Source organism: Phytophthora sojae (genome assembly GCF_000149755.1).
Source record: "Phytophthora sojae unplaced genomic scaffold PHYSOscaffold_5, whole genome shotgun sequence".
Taxonomy (NCBI): Eukaryota; Oomycota; class Peronosporomycetes; order Peronosporales; family Peronosporaceae; genus Phytophthora; species Phytophthora sojae.
The window spans coordinates 6,496,357-6,508,935 of record NW_009258119.1 but is presented as its reverse complement, the minus strand read 5'-3'; the positions used below and the strand labels follow the sequence as shown (position 1 = coordinate 6,508,935).

The window sequence follows — 12,579 nt, the reverse complement described above, 5'->3', positions numbered from 1 at the left end:
AATTCCAGGAGCGGACTCCTCCAGGGATGGTGTCCAGCCTACACAAGAAGCTCACTATCGTGACGAAGTATACAGCTGTATCCTTCGAACCTGATTTCTGAAATGGATTCACGATTTAGTGGAGAAGTTCTTAGTCTCATAGAATTGTGCGGATCGCTCAGTCCACGTGATAATTTCAAGAATTGGAGCGCTACTAAAATTGTTGAGCTGGCTAAAACATTTTATCCCGATGATTTCACCGATGAGCTGGACGACCTTCGAGAAGAGGCCACTCGGTTTCGCAATTTGGCAAAGATCGACAAAAGGTTCCAAAATTTGAAGACAACGCAACAACTATGCATCCAACTCGTCGGGACCGATAACAACGAGCTGTTCCCGACCTTGCACCGAATTATTAACTTGGTGCGTGTGCTGCCTGTAACAACTGCTACTACGGAGAGGTCTTTCTCAGCCATGAAAAGAATTAAGACGCGGCTCAGAACAACAATGGGAGATCTTTGGATGTCAAACCTGATGGTTTTGGCTATCGAGCGTGATCTTACAAACTGCATCGACAAAGACTCGGTCCTCGAAAAGTTTAAAGCGATGACAAAAAGAAGAATCGAAATGTAGGTTGTGGATTTTACTTTAAAAAAAATCTATGCTCCCCCATTTTTTTAAGGCTGGCTCCGCCTCTGGGATCGCCCTACTACGCTATAGCCACTCTGTATCCTTCCTTCTTCCTCTCGCTATGGGAGTCTAACCTCCTCCACGGCGCAGCCTGCCGGCACGTTCCTCATCGCCGACGAGTCACAACGAGGCGGTGTGTGGAATCGTTGATCAAGTCCGAGGAGTCTGGTGCTGCTCAAACACTTGACCTACACTTGACGGTGTGTTTGCAAGTCAGCGAGTCGAAAGCTGCCGCCTCTCTTATACGCATTCACTTGATCTGTCGAAATGTGCAGATCGAAGCTACCGTACGGTACAGTAAATCAAACAACGACGTGCAACTTTGCAACTTCGATCTGTGAATTCCGCAAGCCAACCACCAATACTGTACGTGTAGGCCCAACAACAGTGCACGAGCGAGAGACAGCTTTCTTCGTCTTGCATGGTATTGTTCCCAGAACAGAATAACGACGAGGATAGATTATGCCTACGTCGTATTAATAATTCTGTATGCAGGAAGCCTCACAAAATTCCGCGAACTTCTGCGGGAATCCATATGGACTAAACTGAATATACCGTACATTTTTTTTCTACCCTGTACATAGTAGTATCTGCAGCCGGATACACTGCAGAATAGACCTTAAAACGAGTTTGTCAGCGCTCTATCAGACTCTTAGCACTACACGATTTTGTTATGATACACTTGTCGAAGACTGAGGTCGTTCCAACCGAGATTAGCTACTCGCTATTGAAGGTGATCTTCGTTAAATACTTTAGCAAGTCTGAATAGCTTAGCTTGGGGCGTAGGATTGATCTAATCGGTAGTTTGGCGCTATATCGGAAATTTCACAATAGACCTGGGAAAATGCCCAATGTCTTCGCAACCACCCAGCACGCTGTACTTGTCGGTCAAACTGGACACTTCTGGCCTTACTTGGCGCCGGTCTCGACATCACCGGCAGTGGCCACTTGTGTACTTAAGTAGCCTGGTTAACTAACAAACGACATGCCTGCATACAGTGGAGCTCGAGCGCCCCGCGAAGAAGCAGTCGACAGTTGCCTGGTTAATTCAGCTCAATGAAGCCCAGCCTGCACGGCGTGCGTCTGCTGCTAGCCTGCCGCGAGCTTCGATGCGAAGAAGCGTGACCGCAAGCGTTGCAGTCCTCATCCGCAGCATGTTCCGCATCCGTCGCGACATCGAAGGAGCAGGTGCAGAATGACGCGACAGTGTTCAGCTTCTTAACCCATAAGTGAGTCTAAGTAGTCTGTCTACCCGAGAGATTAAGCGACTTTGTGTGTGCCATGCACTCGATTAGAACCGAGTATGGTCGTAAAATACTGAATGAAATATCAAATCTCCGTTGCTTTGTTGCTTATCCCACCATTTCACTTTGCAACGAACCAAATCACTGAGTGGGCACAAATGCAACAACGAATTTCGCAATAGATCACCTACTCGGTTTGAGTTCTAATGTACAAGTTCAAGTCATGGTACTGCGGACTGATACAGCGGTTAGCTAGTGCTAGGCTCTGAGCATCAAGACTTCTCGCCACGAAGCACCTCGGTGACACCTTAGCATAATTTAGTATTTAATAGCATAGCAGATAATAATAACATACTTTCCAGTATTATGCATTCGGCGCTGTACCTAATGAACGCACCATCCCTCACAACATGCCACGTATGGCTTGGGGGAAAACTGAACAAAATGGCATAATTTGCAGCACAAAGAGCTACAGTAGAAACACGCAAGTTAGACGCGATCTCAAGTCGGGGTCGCGTCTATTGGACTGTTGGGATTCCCGACAATTCAATGCAGGAATACAATGGAAGGATCGATATCGATAGGAACGAAGGAATTCGTTACTACTCGTCGAGGTAAGATTGTGTTCCAATATAGGCCAGCACCACGCCTTTTCATTTGTAGCCTGCAGATTGAAGGGCTGTCGTTTCCGTTATCGTTACGTTCACTTCAAGTGCTTCTTTTAAGAAGCACTATTAAAATATCCCAAGACCTTAGGCAGCTTAGCTCCCTCGTGTAGTTCAAAGTAGACTCGGGGCACATAGAGAGCTCTTCTACTGTAGTATCAACATTTTATACGAGCATGAAGCCGCCGAGAAAGAAATAGCAAAGTGCAGTTACAAATTATTTGAGAAATCCGTCGAGGCTTGAGTTGCCCAGAGTGTCGGGCAAGACATGTGTTGCAAAGTGGCATAGTGGAAGTGTAATCTCCGGAGTAATTCAGGTTTCGCGGACACAAAGAGATACTTAGCTAGCTAGCTAGTTAGCTACTCCTCCAGTAGAGTGATCGAAGGTGTTGCGCCGTAAATCACCAACTCTGCAATACGTAAAGCCTGGAGTTCCATTAGCCGCTGCATCTGAGACTCAGGATTGCTTTTGCGCGTTGAAATGTTCCTTGCTGGTTGTGTGCAGCCGTATTTTGCTCGAACGCCCTTGTGGCGGGACTGGGTAAAGAGGGCCATTTCCAAGGAAGGCCATTTTCATAAACAATGCATTTGATCATGATCTGTTGAGGAATGGGCGAGGGCGAGCGGACGCGAGCGCGAGCCTCACTCAGTACATTCACTGGTTCCAACGCCCGCCGATTAGGCGGGGCTGGTCTGCGCGAGCGAGCGTAGCGAGCGCTGCAACCCGATATTTTTTTCTACAACCGCGCCTGGCGTAGAAGCAGACGCTCCCGCACATTGTAGATCACACCGCCACCGACGTAAGGCTAGCGCAGCGCTTGTACTTCAGTGCTTACCGTACATCAAACGATGCCGCGCGCGTGTTGAGACAATGATGGCTGTGCGGTTGACTTGCTTAATCACGCCCCTCATCTTAGACGACCGACCGTATTACGCTTCGCTTACCGTACTGTCGCCCGCGGCTTGAGGGAGAGTTGTGGTGTCGTTGTGCAAGAGTAGCTTTGGGCTTTGCCGGCAGTATGTTTTTGCTTTCCTACTGTACTGTATGAGCAGAAACAACCCCTCAATCAGCGCTTTTGAGTGATCTGCATTGCCCATCGCGCAGAACAGGCCAGCTGCTGCAGCTGAACGCTTGTATATCACGCTGAGACTACAAAACGAATAGGCAGCACGCTGCTCCTAGCCACTGACCCATACAAAACGCACTGCCTGTGGGCAGATGTTCCTGCGCCTATCCTTCCCATTATCGCAGATTGTCTGGATTCCGAACCTCATTTCTCAATTTCCAGTCCCGACACCAGAGCAGAACAGGTCCAAGTCTCACTCGAGGACTACATGTAACAGTATGAACTTCTGCACTCTGCGTCCACCCAACGACCGGTTCTTGAGCGACGACATCGTCGGAGGAGTCGTGGAGCGCCGGAGCTCGGGCCGATACTTCCGCCCCGACAACTATCAGCACAGTGCAGTTCGTGCCAATAATAATGAGTGGCGTCAGTCGAGTCAGCCACGTGTGCAGCCCCAGGCTCCAGAGTACACGCGTGCACGCCAAGTACAGAACTCTACCAACAATACTTTGACCAGACCTGGCGCGATCATCCCGGAGAGAGACGCCATTGCAGTGCTTGGCCTGCTGTCTCTAACGGGCGAGAAGAGGAAGAGGGAGTCGGAGTCGCCCAAGAACAGTTATCCCAGTAACAAGTCTCGGTACGTGGAGCCGCAAGGCTACAGTCCCAGTACCAACGTAGAGCCTCGGTATGACGAGTCTAAAGCCTGGACTCAACAGCCAGAGGCGAGATATTCCAGTAAGGAGCCACGATACATAGAGCCTGAAGCCTCTATCCCACAGAGATATCCCAGTCGCGAGCCGCGATATGTAGAGACGGAAGCCTGCACTCCGCAGCACGAGACGGACACCGAGTCTCTCAACAGTGATAAGCAGGAGAACTACCACAGAGAAGAAGAAAACTACCGTCGGGAGAGACAGAAGAAGGAGTACGATCGCATGACCAGTCTCGAGAAGGAGACGCGGCAGCTACGGGAAGAAATTATGAGCTTCGAGCAGCAGCGTCGCGCCATCTCCGCCGCCTTGCCGGCGCAGCAGAACGGGTGGGACGTTGCATTGGAATACTTCCAGCAGTTCCGGTACGGCCTCCAGTCTCGAGGATGCTCCAATGCCATTAGGCCTACCAACGCCCAGATCGACTTACTGCGCACTGCCATGGTCCCTGACGTGGTCTTCAACTCTGGGCAGGGCGTGGAGGCGATGATGAGGAGCTGGAAGTGCCTGTCAATGTGGTTCCAAGACGTGGAGCTGGAGATCGAAGGTATAGACAGAGGCGCGGCCGGCTCGCTGGTCGCGATCGCCAGGACGAGCGTCACCATCACGGAGCGGACACTACGCAACGTGTTCCCGCACCTGTGCAGCTCCAGCAGCAACCGCAGACTGGCGGACCGACTGCTGGGCCAGCGCATCGTCATGCGCGGACTCACGCGCTTCGAGTGGGACGGCTTGAGCGGCCGTTTCACGAGCGTCATGGCTCACTCCGACCTGTTGACGCCGATGCTGCGTCTGCTTGGCAGCGTGGAGGACGCGTCGCTAGTGTTCGACCGGTCTATCATCTCGCCCGACTTCCAGTGGAGATCGAGTCGATAACTCGCTACAGCTATCATGTATAATGAACACTTAAATATCAACGCAGGCTTTGAGCTTTATTTCTTGAAATATTGATGGAGTTTTGGTTGAATGACACGCACAACGCACTTGACACAGACTGCGAACCGTCCTCGTCACCGATGAATCACACGCAGCTGGGCGTGGACTTAAGCGCAGCGGCAGCTGTGGAGAGGTGCTTCACCAACTTCGTGTACTTCTTGCGCTTCCCAGCCGTGCTCTCGCAGAATACGTGGATCTTGCTGCCACTCACCTTCGGGTGGCAAAACACGTACTCCTGCATTCGTCGAGCGAGATCGCCCACATCGCAGAGCGAATGGAGTAGAGGTGCCACTGCATGAGTCGTGATAGCGAAGAAGAGTCGCAGCTCGAACTCGCCTAGTTCTTGTGTCTTCTCTTGCTGGGATTTTGGCGTTGCTGGACCAAACATGAAGCCACTTGAGGAGAAAGCTGCTGCACCCATAGTGAAGCCGCTCCCGGTGGCTGCTGCATTGAAGTCACAGGGACGAGGTTTGGCCAGCGTTGGCACTTCCGCACTGACGATCATGCGCGAAATATCCCTACAGAGCAGCATTACAGACGTGTTAGCTTTAGAAAGGTAAAGAACGAGTCATGTAAAAGCGAAATCGAGATTACCTCGTCAGCGACACCATCGGAGGAGAGACTTGAGGTAGATAAACCTCGTCGAGGGATGTGTTTTGAAATCCCTTCGAATCCAGATACAGCTCCAAATTACTCGCCAAGATCTTGAGCTCACTTGCTGCGTTCTCGGAAACCATTTTGGTCTTTGCTGGTAGCTGCAGAATGCTCGCGTTCTCAGGATCAAACTCCAGGAAAGACTTCGACGGAGGACGCCAAACCAGCTCAGCTGACCCGATCCGGCTCACTTCAACGACATTCACTCCACTTTCTCAATCTTATTCGCACCATGAGCTCCACGCCACGCGCCACTTGGTCTGCATCTGCTGCCCTCGAGAGCTCCGCGAGGCCCCTTCCTGACCCGACGCTGGTGTGCAACGCAAGCAGCAGCAGCAGTTGCAGCGACAGCGGTCGCGACCACTATGCAGCAGCACCCAGCAACGACGAGGGCGCCAACGACAGCGAAGGAGACGAGGGAGAAGACTCAACAGCAAGCGCGTCCGAAGCCGAGGGGGCAACCCGCAGACGCCGTCGACAGCGCATCCACTTCGACGTGGAGCAGCTCCAGGCAGTCTACCACCTCCCCCTCAAGACGGTGAGCACCTCCATCAGCAACCCCTCAGAGTGGTTAGCTAGTGTGGTGGATGCGAACAAAAGCTGCTGCTACGGAGTCTATCGTGCGTCATTGAGTGGCTTCGGAACTAACAGCGTTGCCTCCGGACTAGGCGGCAGAACGACTCGGCATCTGTGAGGCTGCGCTCAAGCGCATCTGCAGACGCAACAGCATCCGCAAGTGGCCGTACCGACAGCTCTCGTCCGTGCGCCGACGCATCGCCGAGCTGAAAGACCAGCGAGTCGCATACTCGGCCTCTACACTCGAGGGTGATCGCGTGTCGACTCCTCACACCGACAGTGCAGTTCGAAGGCCTACGGTATCCGCTGCTAGCCCCCCGGAACACCTCGACGCCAGACTACAGCAGCTGGAAGCCGAGCAGGCCAACATCATCCGCTCGGCCCACCACAAACGTCGTCCGAAGAAGAAGAACGCTGGCCGCCAAGACACCAAGACGTCGTGGCAGCAGCAGCAGGGACCGGTTCCAGGTGAGGCGTTGACGGTACTGCTGCACGGATACGGCACACCGACTGAGCAGCCTGCGCCGCTGGATCTGCGTCGGATCGACCGCGACTTCCCCTTGCTATTCCTGGCGAATGTGTGCGAGTCCGTTCGAGCCCTCCACTCCTCAAACAAGGACTAATCAGCGACTGCATTCAAGCGGCATGGAGATGGCGGTCCTGCAGTCTCGAAAGACTTCAACTACATTTATCACTACTAGTATCTAACGGCTAAGAACAGGACTATAATTGATCCAACTCATTATTTTGTCATGTGTATTTTAGGTTAAACGACGAACTTTTTCTTAAATACAGTATCATAAGCAGGAGAGGAATCTGTACTTGACAAAATCTGAAACGGCACAGACTCCAGACATGACCGCTTATGAGAAGAAGGCACCGGAAGCAACCCGATGCACATGCGGATCTATATATCCTCACTCTACCTGAGTGGTGATGTTCTGCTTGTTTAACCCTTTCACTACCAGAGATTTTTAGTAGGTCACCGCAAGAAGAAGGACCGACTGGCGCAAGGCCTCGACAAAGAGACCCAACACCTTCAACGCGAGGTCCAGAGGCTCGAGCAACGTCGACAAGCGATTTCGTTAGGTGTCCCACCGAAGGAGACGGCCTGGAATGTGGTGGTGACAACTCCAAGACGGGGTCGTCTAGAGTTGCAACTATGGGCATAAATGCTCACCTGAATTTTCGCGGTATGAGAGGCAGATTAGAAGAGGAACGCCGGTCTACTGGGTTGCAACCTACTTTGGATCAGAAGGTCACATGTTCCTCGAATCAATTAACTGGGTTTGGACAGTGAAGATTCCGGCGGGGCAGATTACTCTGCGCACGGTCCACTCCATTCTACAACAAGGAAGCCTCCAGTTTGCGACTGTGTATCAGAAAAGCAAAGTGGCCATACTCATTGGGGTCATCTCGCAGCGGCACAGTGTACAAGATGTGGCGAAATGCGCACTGCCGTGCTGGGCGCAGGCTCTGAGACTGCATTTCTCAGATGATTGGCTGCTGGAGAGACCTCAAACCGAGCACACCACTGGCTTACCTCGACATCCGATACTCAACTTTTCAGCTATGACTCACAGACGGAAGTATATCCTTCGTGGTGGGCTAGTGTCCGACATCAGCTAAATCGCCTGAACCGGGCCGTCTATAACGAACCAAAAGGATGGAGGAGGTACCCAACGATGACGAGTAGCAGTACAGAATGGTCAGAGGCGATCTCGTATACACAAAGGCAAGCACAACGTCTCCACCGCGCCATTATCCGACGGACTTGGATGACTTTACGGGAATTTTGGACCTACACGTGCACTCGCGACAGGGAAAGCCAGGTGCAGCAAGATAATCAACCACTTTTGGTTGATGTAAACACTACGATCAAGACTCGACGCCGCCAATGGGCAAGTCAACACAAGTGCGGCTCACGCGTCAGCTCGGTGAGCGCAGAGATCAGATTCAAGAGCGGAGTCACGCGTGGGATTTTAACAGGCTAAGTACTCTCCAGAGTAGAGCAGAAGAGGACACGTGAGACTCAAGAAGTCTCACCTTACATAGGTTACACTTTTATATTTTCGTTTTTCATTAGGGTAGTGCAGTCTGGGGTGACTCAGGAAGCATTTTGCTTATTGGCTACTACCGCGGGCTCGTGTCTTCAGGAGGCGTGTTCGGTAGGAGAAGCTGCAGCTGTATGGAGTATCGGGCGTAGATAGACGTCTAAACCGCAACAAATACAAAATCATCAGAGGTTATCACGGTTAGAAACTAAATATGTTTCAGGCGCCAATAAAATCAAACCTCAGCTTTCATCTGTGAGCGCCCCGTAGCGCGAGGAAAGTGCACATCCACCACCAACCAACCGCACTATCCATGCATGGCTCAGTCCACCTATCACGTCAATTTCCGCCTGAAATCTACCGATTTTTTCTGGTAGGATTGAGCTGAAAAAACCGGGACACAAAAGTTTCTCCTGATTGGCTGCCCAAAAATACTTTCCAACCGTGATTACCCCTATAAATATCCAGAGAACTCTACCACGGGTAGGCCTCCTTCAGGTTGTCAAGAAACGTACCCTCATTGAATGGTACCGTGGCCCTGCCGAAGTCGTTGAGTTTCCGGGCCGCGCGCGCTGCAGCCGGCATGTCTTTCCACATGGCCAAGTGCTGGAAGTCGCCGGCCTCGGCCGTGACGTTCTGCGGAGGCCGTGTGGGTGCGCAACTCGAGCGTCAACATCGCCTGGATGTACACATACTGCTGACGGACTGTCGCGCCAGCGGTCGTAGTTGCCTGGGGTCTCCCGCCACTGCACCAATACATCCATGGAGCCGTCCAAACTCCATAGTGGCTGAAGGTCTTCGCCTTGTACTGGAACTTGACGCTCGTCGCTTCCACCATGGCGGTGTCCGGGGGTGTGACTGAGAAGTACTTGTCGTTCGAGATCGAGGCCGGCACGGAGGATATGTTCGCATCTTTGGCACCCTTTCTCTCAAGCCACACGATAGCGTGCTCCCAGCCATGGCAGTGGCCGAACGTGCCCTTGCGGTCTCTCGGGAAGTACCAGGCGTACATGATAGCGTACGAATCCTCGTAGGCCGTCACACAGCCGTAGACTTGGGAGCCGAGAGACGACCCTTTGCAGCTGAAGAGCGAGAGGCCAGCGTTGGTGTTTTCGTCCGCATCGACGGCCGGGTACGGATGGCACCCACTGTTGATGTTGAGTTGGGCTTGAACGTCAGCACGAGTGAGTATTCGGTGGTCGAGGCCTTCGTCTCAGGAAGCGGCACCACGCTGTCGTAGTCCAGCTCTTCGGTTGGATGAGGCCCAGAAGGCCCGCCCAACAGACAGCAAGACGCAGCCGCTGGTAAGTAAGTAGGAGTTGATCGGTTGTGGGATGAGCGATTGGTGCTCCGCAGAGCTCTACGCACGAGCCAAGGCGTGGGCTATCCTGCCCAGTGTGCCCGGATACCGTCAAGACAGTGTATCGGAAGCCCCATGCTTTCGGATATCATCCAGCATTTGAGCTAGATCGTGTTCAAACTATCGGACGGGTAACCCGACCTGAAGTCGATTTGAGTTTTTGATTTGTTTAGCTCAGTTTAAAGTAGACAGCCGACAAATGACTGCAAGTTCTAAAAGGGTTAACCCGGGACAGCTGACCCCAAGATTTCACGCCATCATAATTTTAGTTTGGGTAACACATGTTGGCCTGTGTGGCTGACGAAGAATTGTGAGCACGAAGTCTGGGCCACACCTGAGCTTTGACGCACCGAGAGGGGGCGGTAGGTCGCAAGTTTCAACTCGCAGGCTAAATCAGCCAAGGAGGCGGCAATCAAATAAAACGTGAGACTCGTGTCATAACAGGAGCGTGTCATCACGTGGAACGTGAGGGTCCGAGACCACACGGATGATAGGTAGTCTCCTACCTGGTGACAACCAAAGAGCTAACGCCTACATAGTCGCTGACTAAGAGACTTTCCACAGCATACTTGTCACTCTGCAATTTCAAACCCAGCGCTATGAGCTCCAGTTGCCTCGTCCCTCAAAACATTCAGCTACTAAGTGACGGCGTGATCCGAGATGTGGCCCAGCGCGTCAAAGCTACCAGCAACACAGATTGGGCACAACGAGCTACACCACGCTGTTGTACGCAATATATTGAGCCATGGCAGCTTGTGCGAACTTGAACTGGTCGCTGGTCGATCTTCCTCTCGATACCGAAGGCCACTGGCAACCGTGGCGAAACACGTGGAAATAGGTGGCTGCCGCTTTCCACGCCGTGCTTTGAGTCGGTAGGGGCGACTGTAGACGCTGTTCCAGAAACCGAACAACTTGACGAAGCTGCTTGTTGTCCCGCTCAAGGTCCGTCGCCAGTTGGTCTTTCTTCTTCCGGTACCGGAACTGCCGAAGCCGACAAAGCGTTCAATGGTGGGCTAACCTGTCGACCTCTTGCTGAGCTGGGAGGAGTGTAGGGCTGGAGCTAGCCACGGTGTCGTTCGTATGAGTCAGATGCGAACCAACCACTGCTGGTATGTCTTGATGGTGTTCATGGAGTGGAAACCGAACCGGTTCTATCACTGGTTCCAGGATGCTGAAATAGTACTCGAGCGGTTGGAGCAGCATATGCCCGACACGTTGATCGCGACGGTCACAACGAGCTTTACCGTCTCGAAGCGGACACTACACAACGTGTTCCCGAATTTGTGCAGCAGCTACGTAGACGAAGAGAAAAGCAAGAAAGATTTCATCTTGGACAATCTACTGGGGCAACGGATCGTCATGAGCGGCTGGGTGCGGTTCCAATGGGATTGCATTTTCGGCCACTTCACGGGTATAACGGACGAGTCGGACATGTTGACGCCGATGCTGTGTGTGGTCGGGGACTTGGAAGACGTGTCCGTGGCGTGTTGCGATTGTACACTTCGCAGTCTAGTTGTGTGTCTCCGTATCGAGGTACGTGCTTGCTGTGAAGTTGTTGCCGATGGTAGGCAATTGTGGTACACGTGGTGGAATACTGGGATCTGATTGGCGGAACCCCAAGATTTGACACTTTGGATTGGCTGAGAGAAAGGCAGGTTGAAGTTGCCTCTCTGGATACGATCTGCAACATTTACTTTTTGATCCCCAGCCTCTAATACTCGGAAATAGGAGGTGTGCGTTGGTACGAATCATGTTTAAGCGTAGGAGACTCCGATATGATAGTTAGTTTGGCCTAACTCATTCTAATTCACTTTCGGATTTCCTTCCTAACCAACACTCGACTACCAAGCCTCGCCCGCATAATCTCAAGTGGTTATGAGCCCAAGCTACGCAGACACCGTGAAGCTCGTGGAAGACGACTACTACCACTGGGAGTTCAACATGCAGATGAAGCTGTCGCACTAGGGACTCCTGGCCCCCATCGTCAAGCCAGAGTTCGACCAGCTGAGTGACCGTTCCACGGTACAGTGGAAGACCGACGATCTGAAGGCTCTTGGTGTGATCGCTGGAGCCGTGAGTCTCACATACAAAGTCTACATCCGTGGAGCGACAACCGCTGCTGAATCGTGGCGCCTGCTTGAGGAGCAGTTCAACCAGAACACTCTCAAGAATCGGCTCGTCGTGACCAAGAAGTTGCACAATTTCATGATGGAGCCCGGGACGCGGTTCGCGGCGCATGTGGGCCGGTTCAAGGAGCTGGTGCTGCAAATGGAGACGATTGGTGAAGCTCTGGACGAGACTCGCCAACTCGTGCTGCTGCTGGGCAGTTTGACGGACGAGTACCGGATGATCAGCACCGTACTCGAGAACACGCCGAACATGACGTTGGCGTACGCGATCCAAGCTCTGTCTGGTGTTGAAGTCTCGGAGGATTCGACATCGGCTCGGGAGAAGGCATTCGCAACGAAGAAGGAGTTCCGCGAGCGCGGGTTCTCCGTGAAGTGCTTCTACTGCAAGAAGCTCGGGCACTAGGAACAAGAGTGCCATAAGAAGAAAGCCGATGAGGGACGTGGGCAAGTCGCGTAGGAGGCGTTGGACTTCGCGTTCATGGCTACGGGTGCAATGGCGAAGTCGGAGTGGC

The 12,579-nt window shown here is 52.5% G+C and overlaps 5 protein-coding genes across 5 annotated transcripts; 3 read left to right on the top strand and 2 right to left on the bottom strand.

The window, feature by feature from the left end:
- Positions 1–3,923: 3,923 nt before the first annotated feature.
- On the top strand, positions 3,924–5,234 carry PHYSODRAFT_505437 (hypothetical protein; the record flags this gene model as incomplete). The annotated part of the gene is made up of 2 exons (XM_009531781.1): positions 3,924–4,289; positions 4,461–5,234. The coding sequence occupies 2 exons, from the start codon at positions 3,924–3,926 to the stop codon at positions 5,232–5,234; spliced, it is 1,140 nt and encodes a 379-aa protein (XP_009530076.1).
- A 145-nt stretch (positions 5,235–5,379) lies between these two features.
- PHYSODRAFT_334518 (hypothetical protein) lies at positions 5,380–6,031 on the bottom strand (the record flags this gene model as incomplete). The annotated part of the gene is made up of 2 exons (XM_009531780.1): positions 5,380–5,812; positions 5,889–6,031. 2 exons carry the CDS (start codon positions 6,029–6,031, stop codon positions 5,380–5,382), a joined length of 576 nt encoding a protein of 191 aa, XP_009530075.1.
- Positions 6,032–6,180: 149 nt separating this feature from the next.
- On the top strand, positions 6,181–7,147 carry PHYSODRAFT_334517 (hypothetical protein; the record flags this gene model as incomplete). The annotated part of the gene is made up of 2 exons (XM_009531779.1): positions 6,181–6,568; positions 6,624–7,147. The coding sequence occupies 2 exons, from the start codon at positions 6,181–6,183 to the stop codon at positions 7,145–7,147; spliced, it is 912 nt and encodes a 303-aa protein (XP_009530074.1).
- Positions 7,148–9,052: 1,905 nt separating this feature from the next.
- PHYSODRAFT_508915 (hypothetical protein) lies at positions 9,053–9,743 on the bottom strand (the record flags this gene model as incomplete). The annotated part of the gene is made up of 2 exons (XM_009531778.1): positions 9,053–9,214; positions 9,357–9,743. Coding segments are annotated over 2 exons (549 nt in total), but the record flags the coding sequence as incomplete, so codon positions are not given.
- Positions 9,744–11,096: 1,353 nt separating this feature from the next.
- On the top strand, positions 11,097–11,420 carry PHYSODRAFT_452112 (hypothetical protein; the record flags this gene model as incomplete). Its single annotated transcript, XM_009531777.1, has 1 exon — positions 11,097–11,420. A coding segment is annotated over one exon (324 nt), but the record flags the coding sequence as incomplete, so codon positions are not given.
- Positions 11,421–12,579: the final 1,159 nt, after the last annotated feature.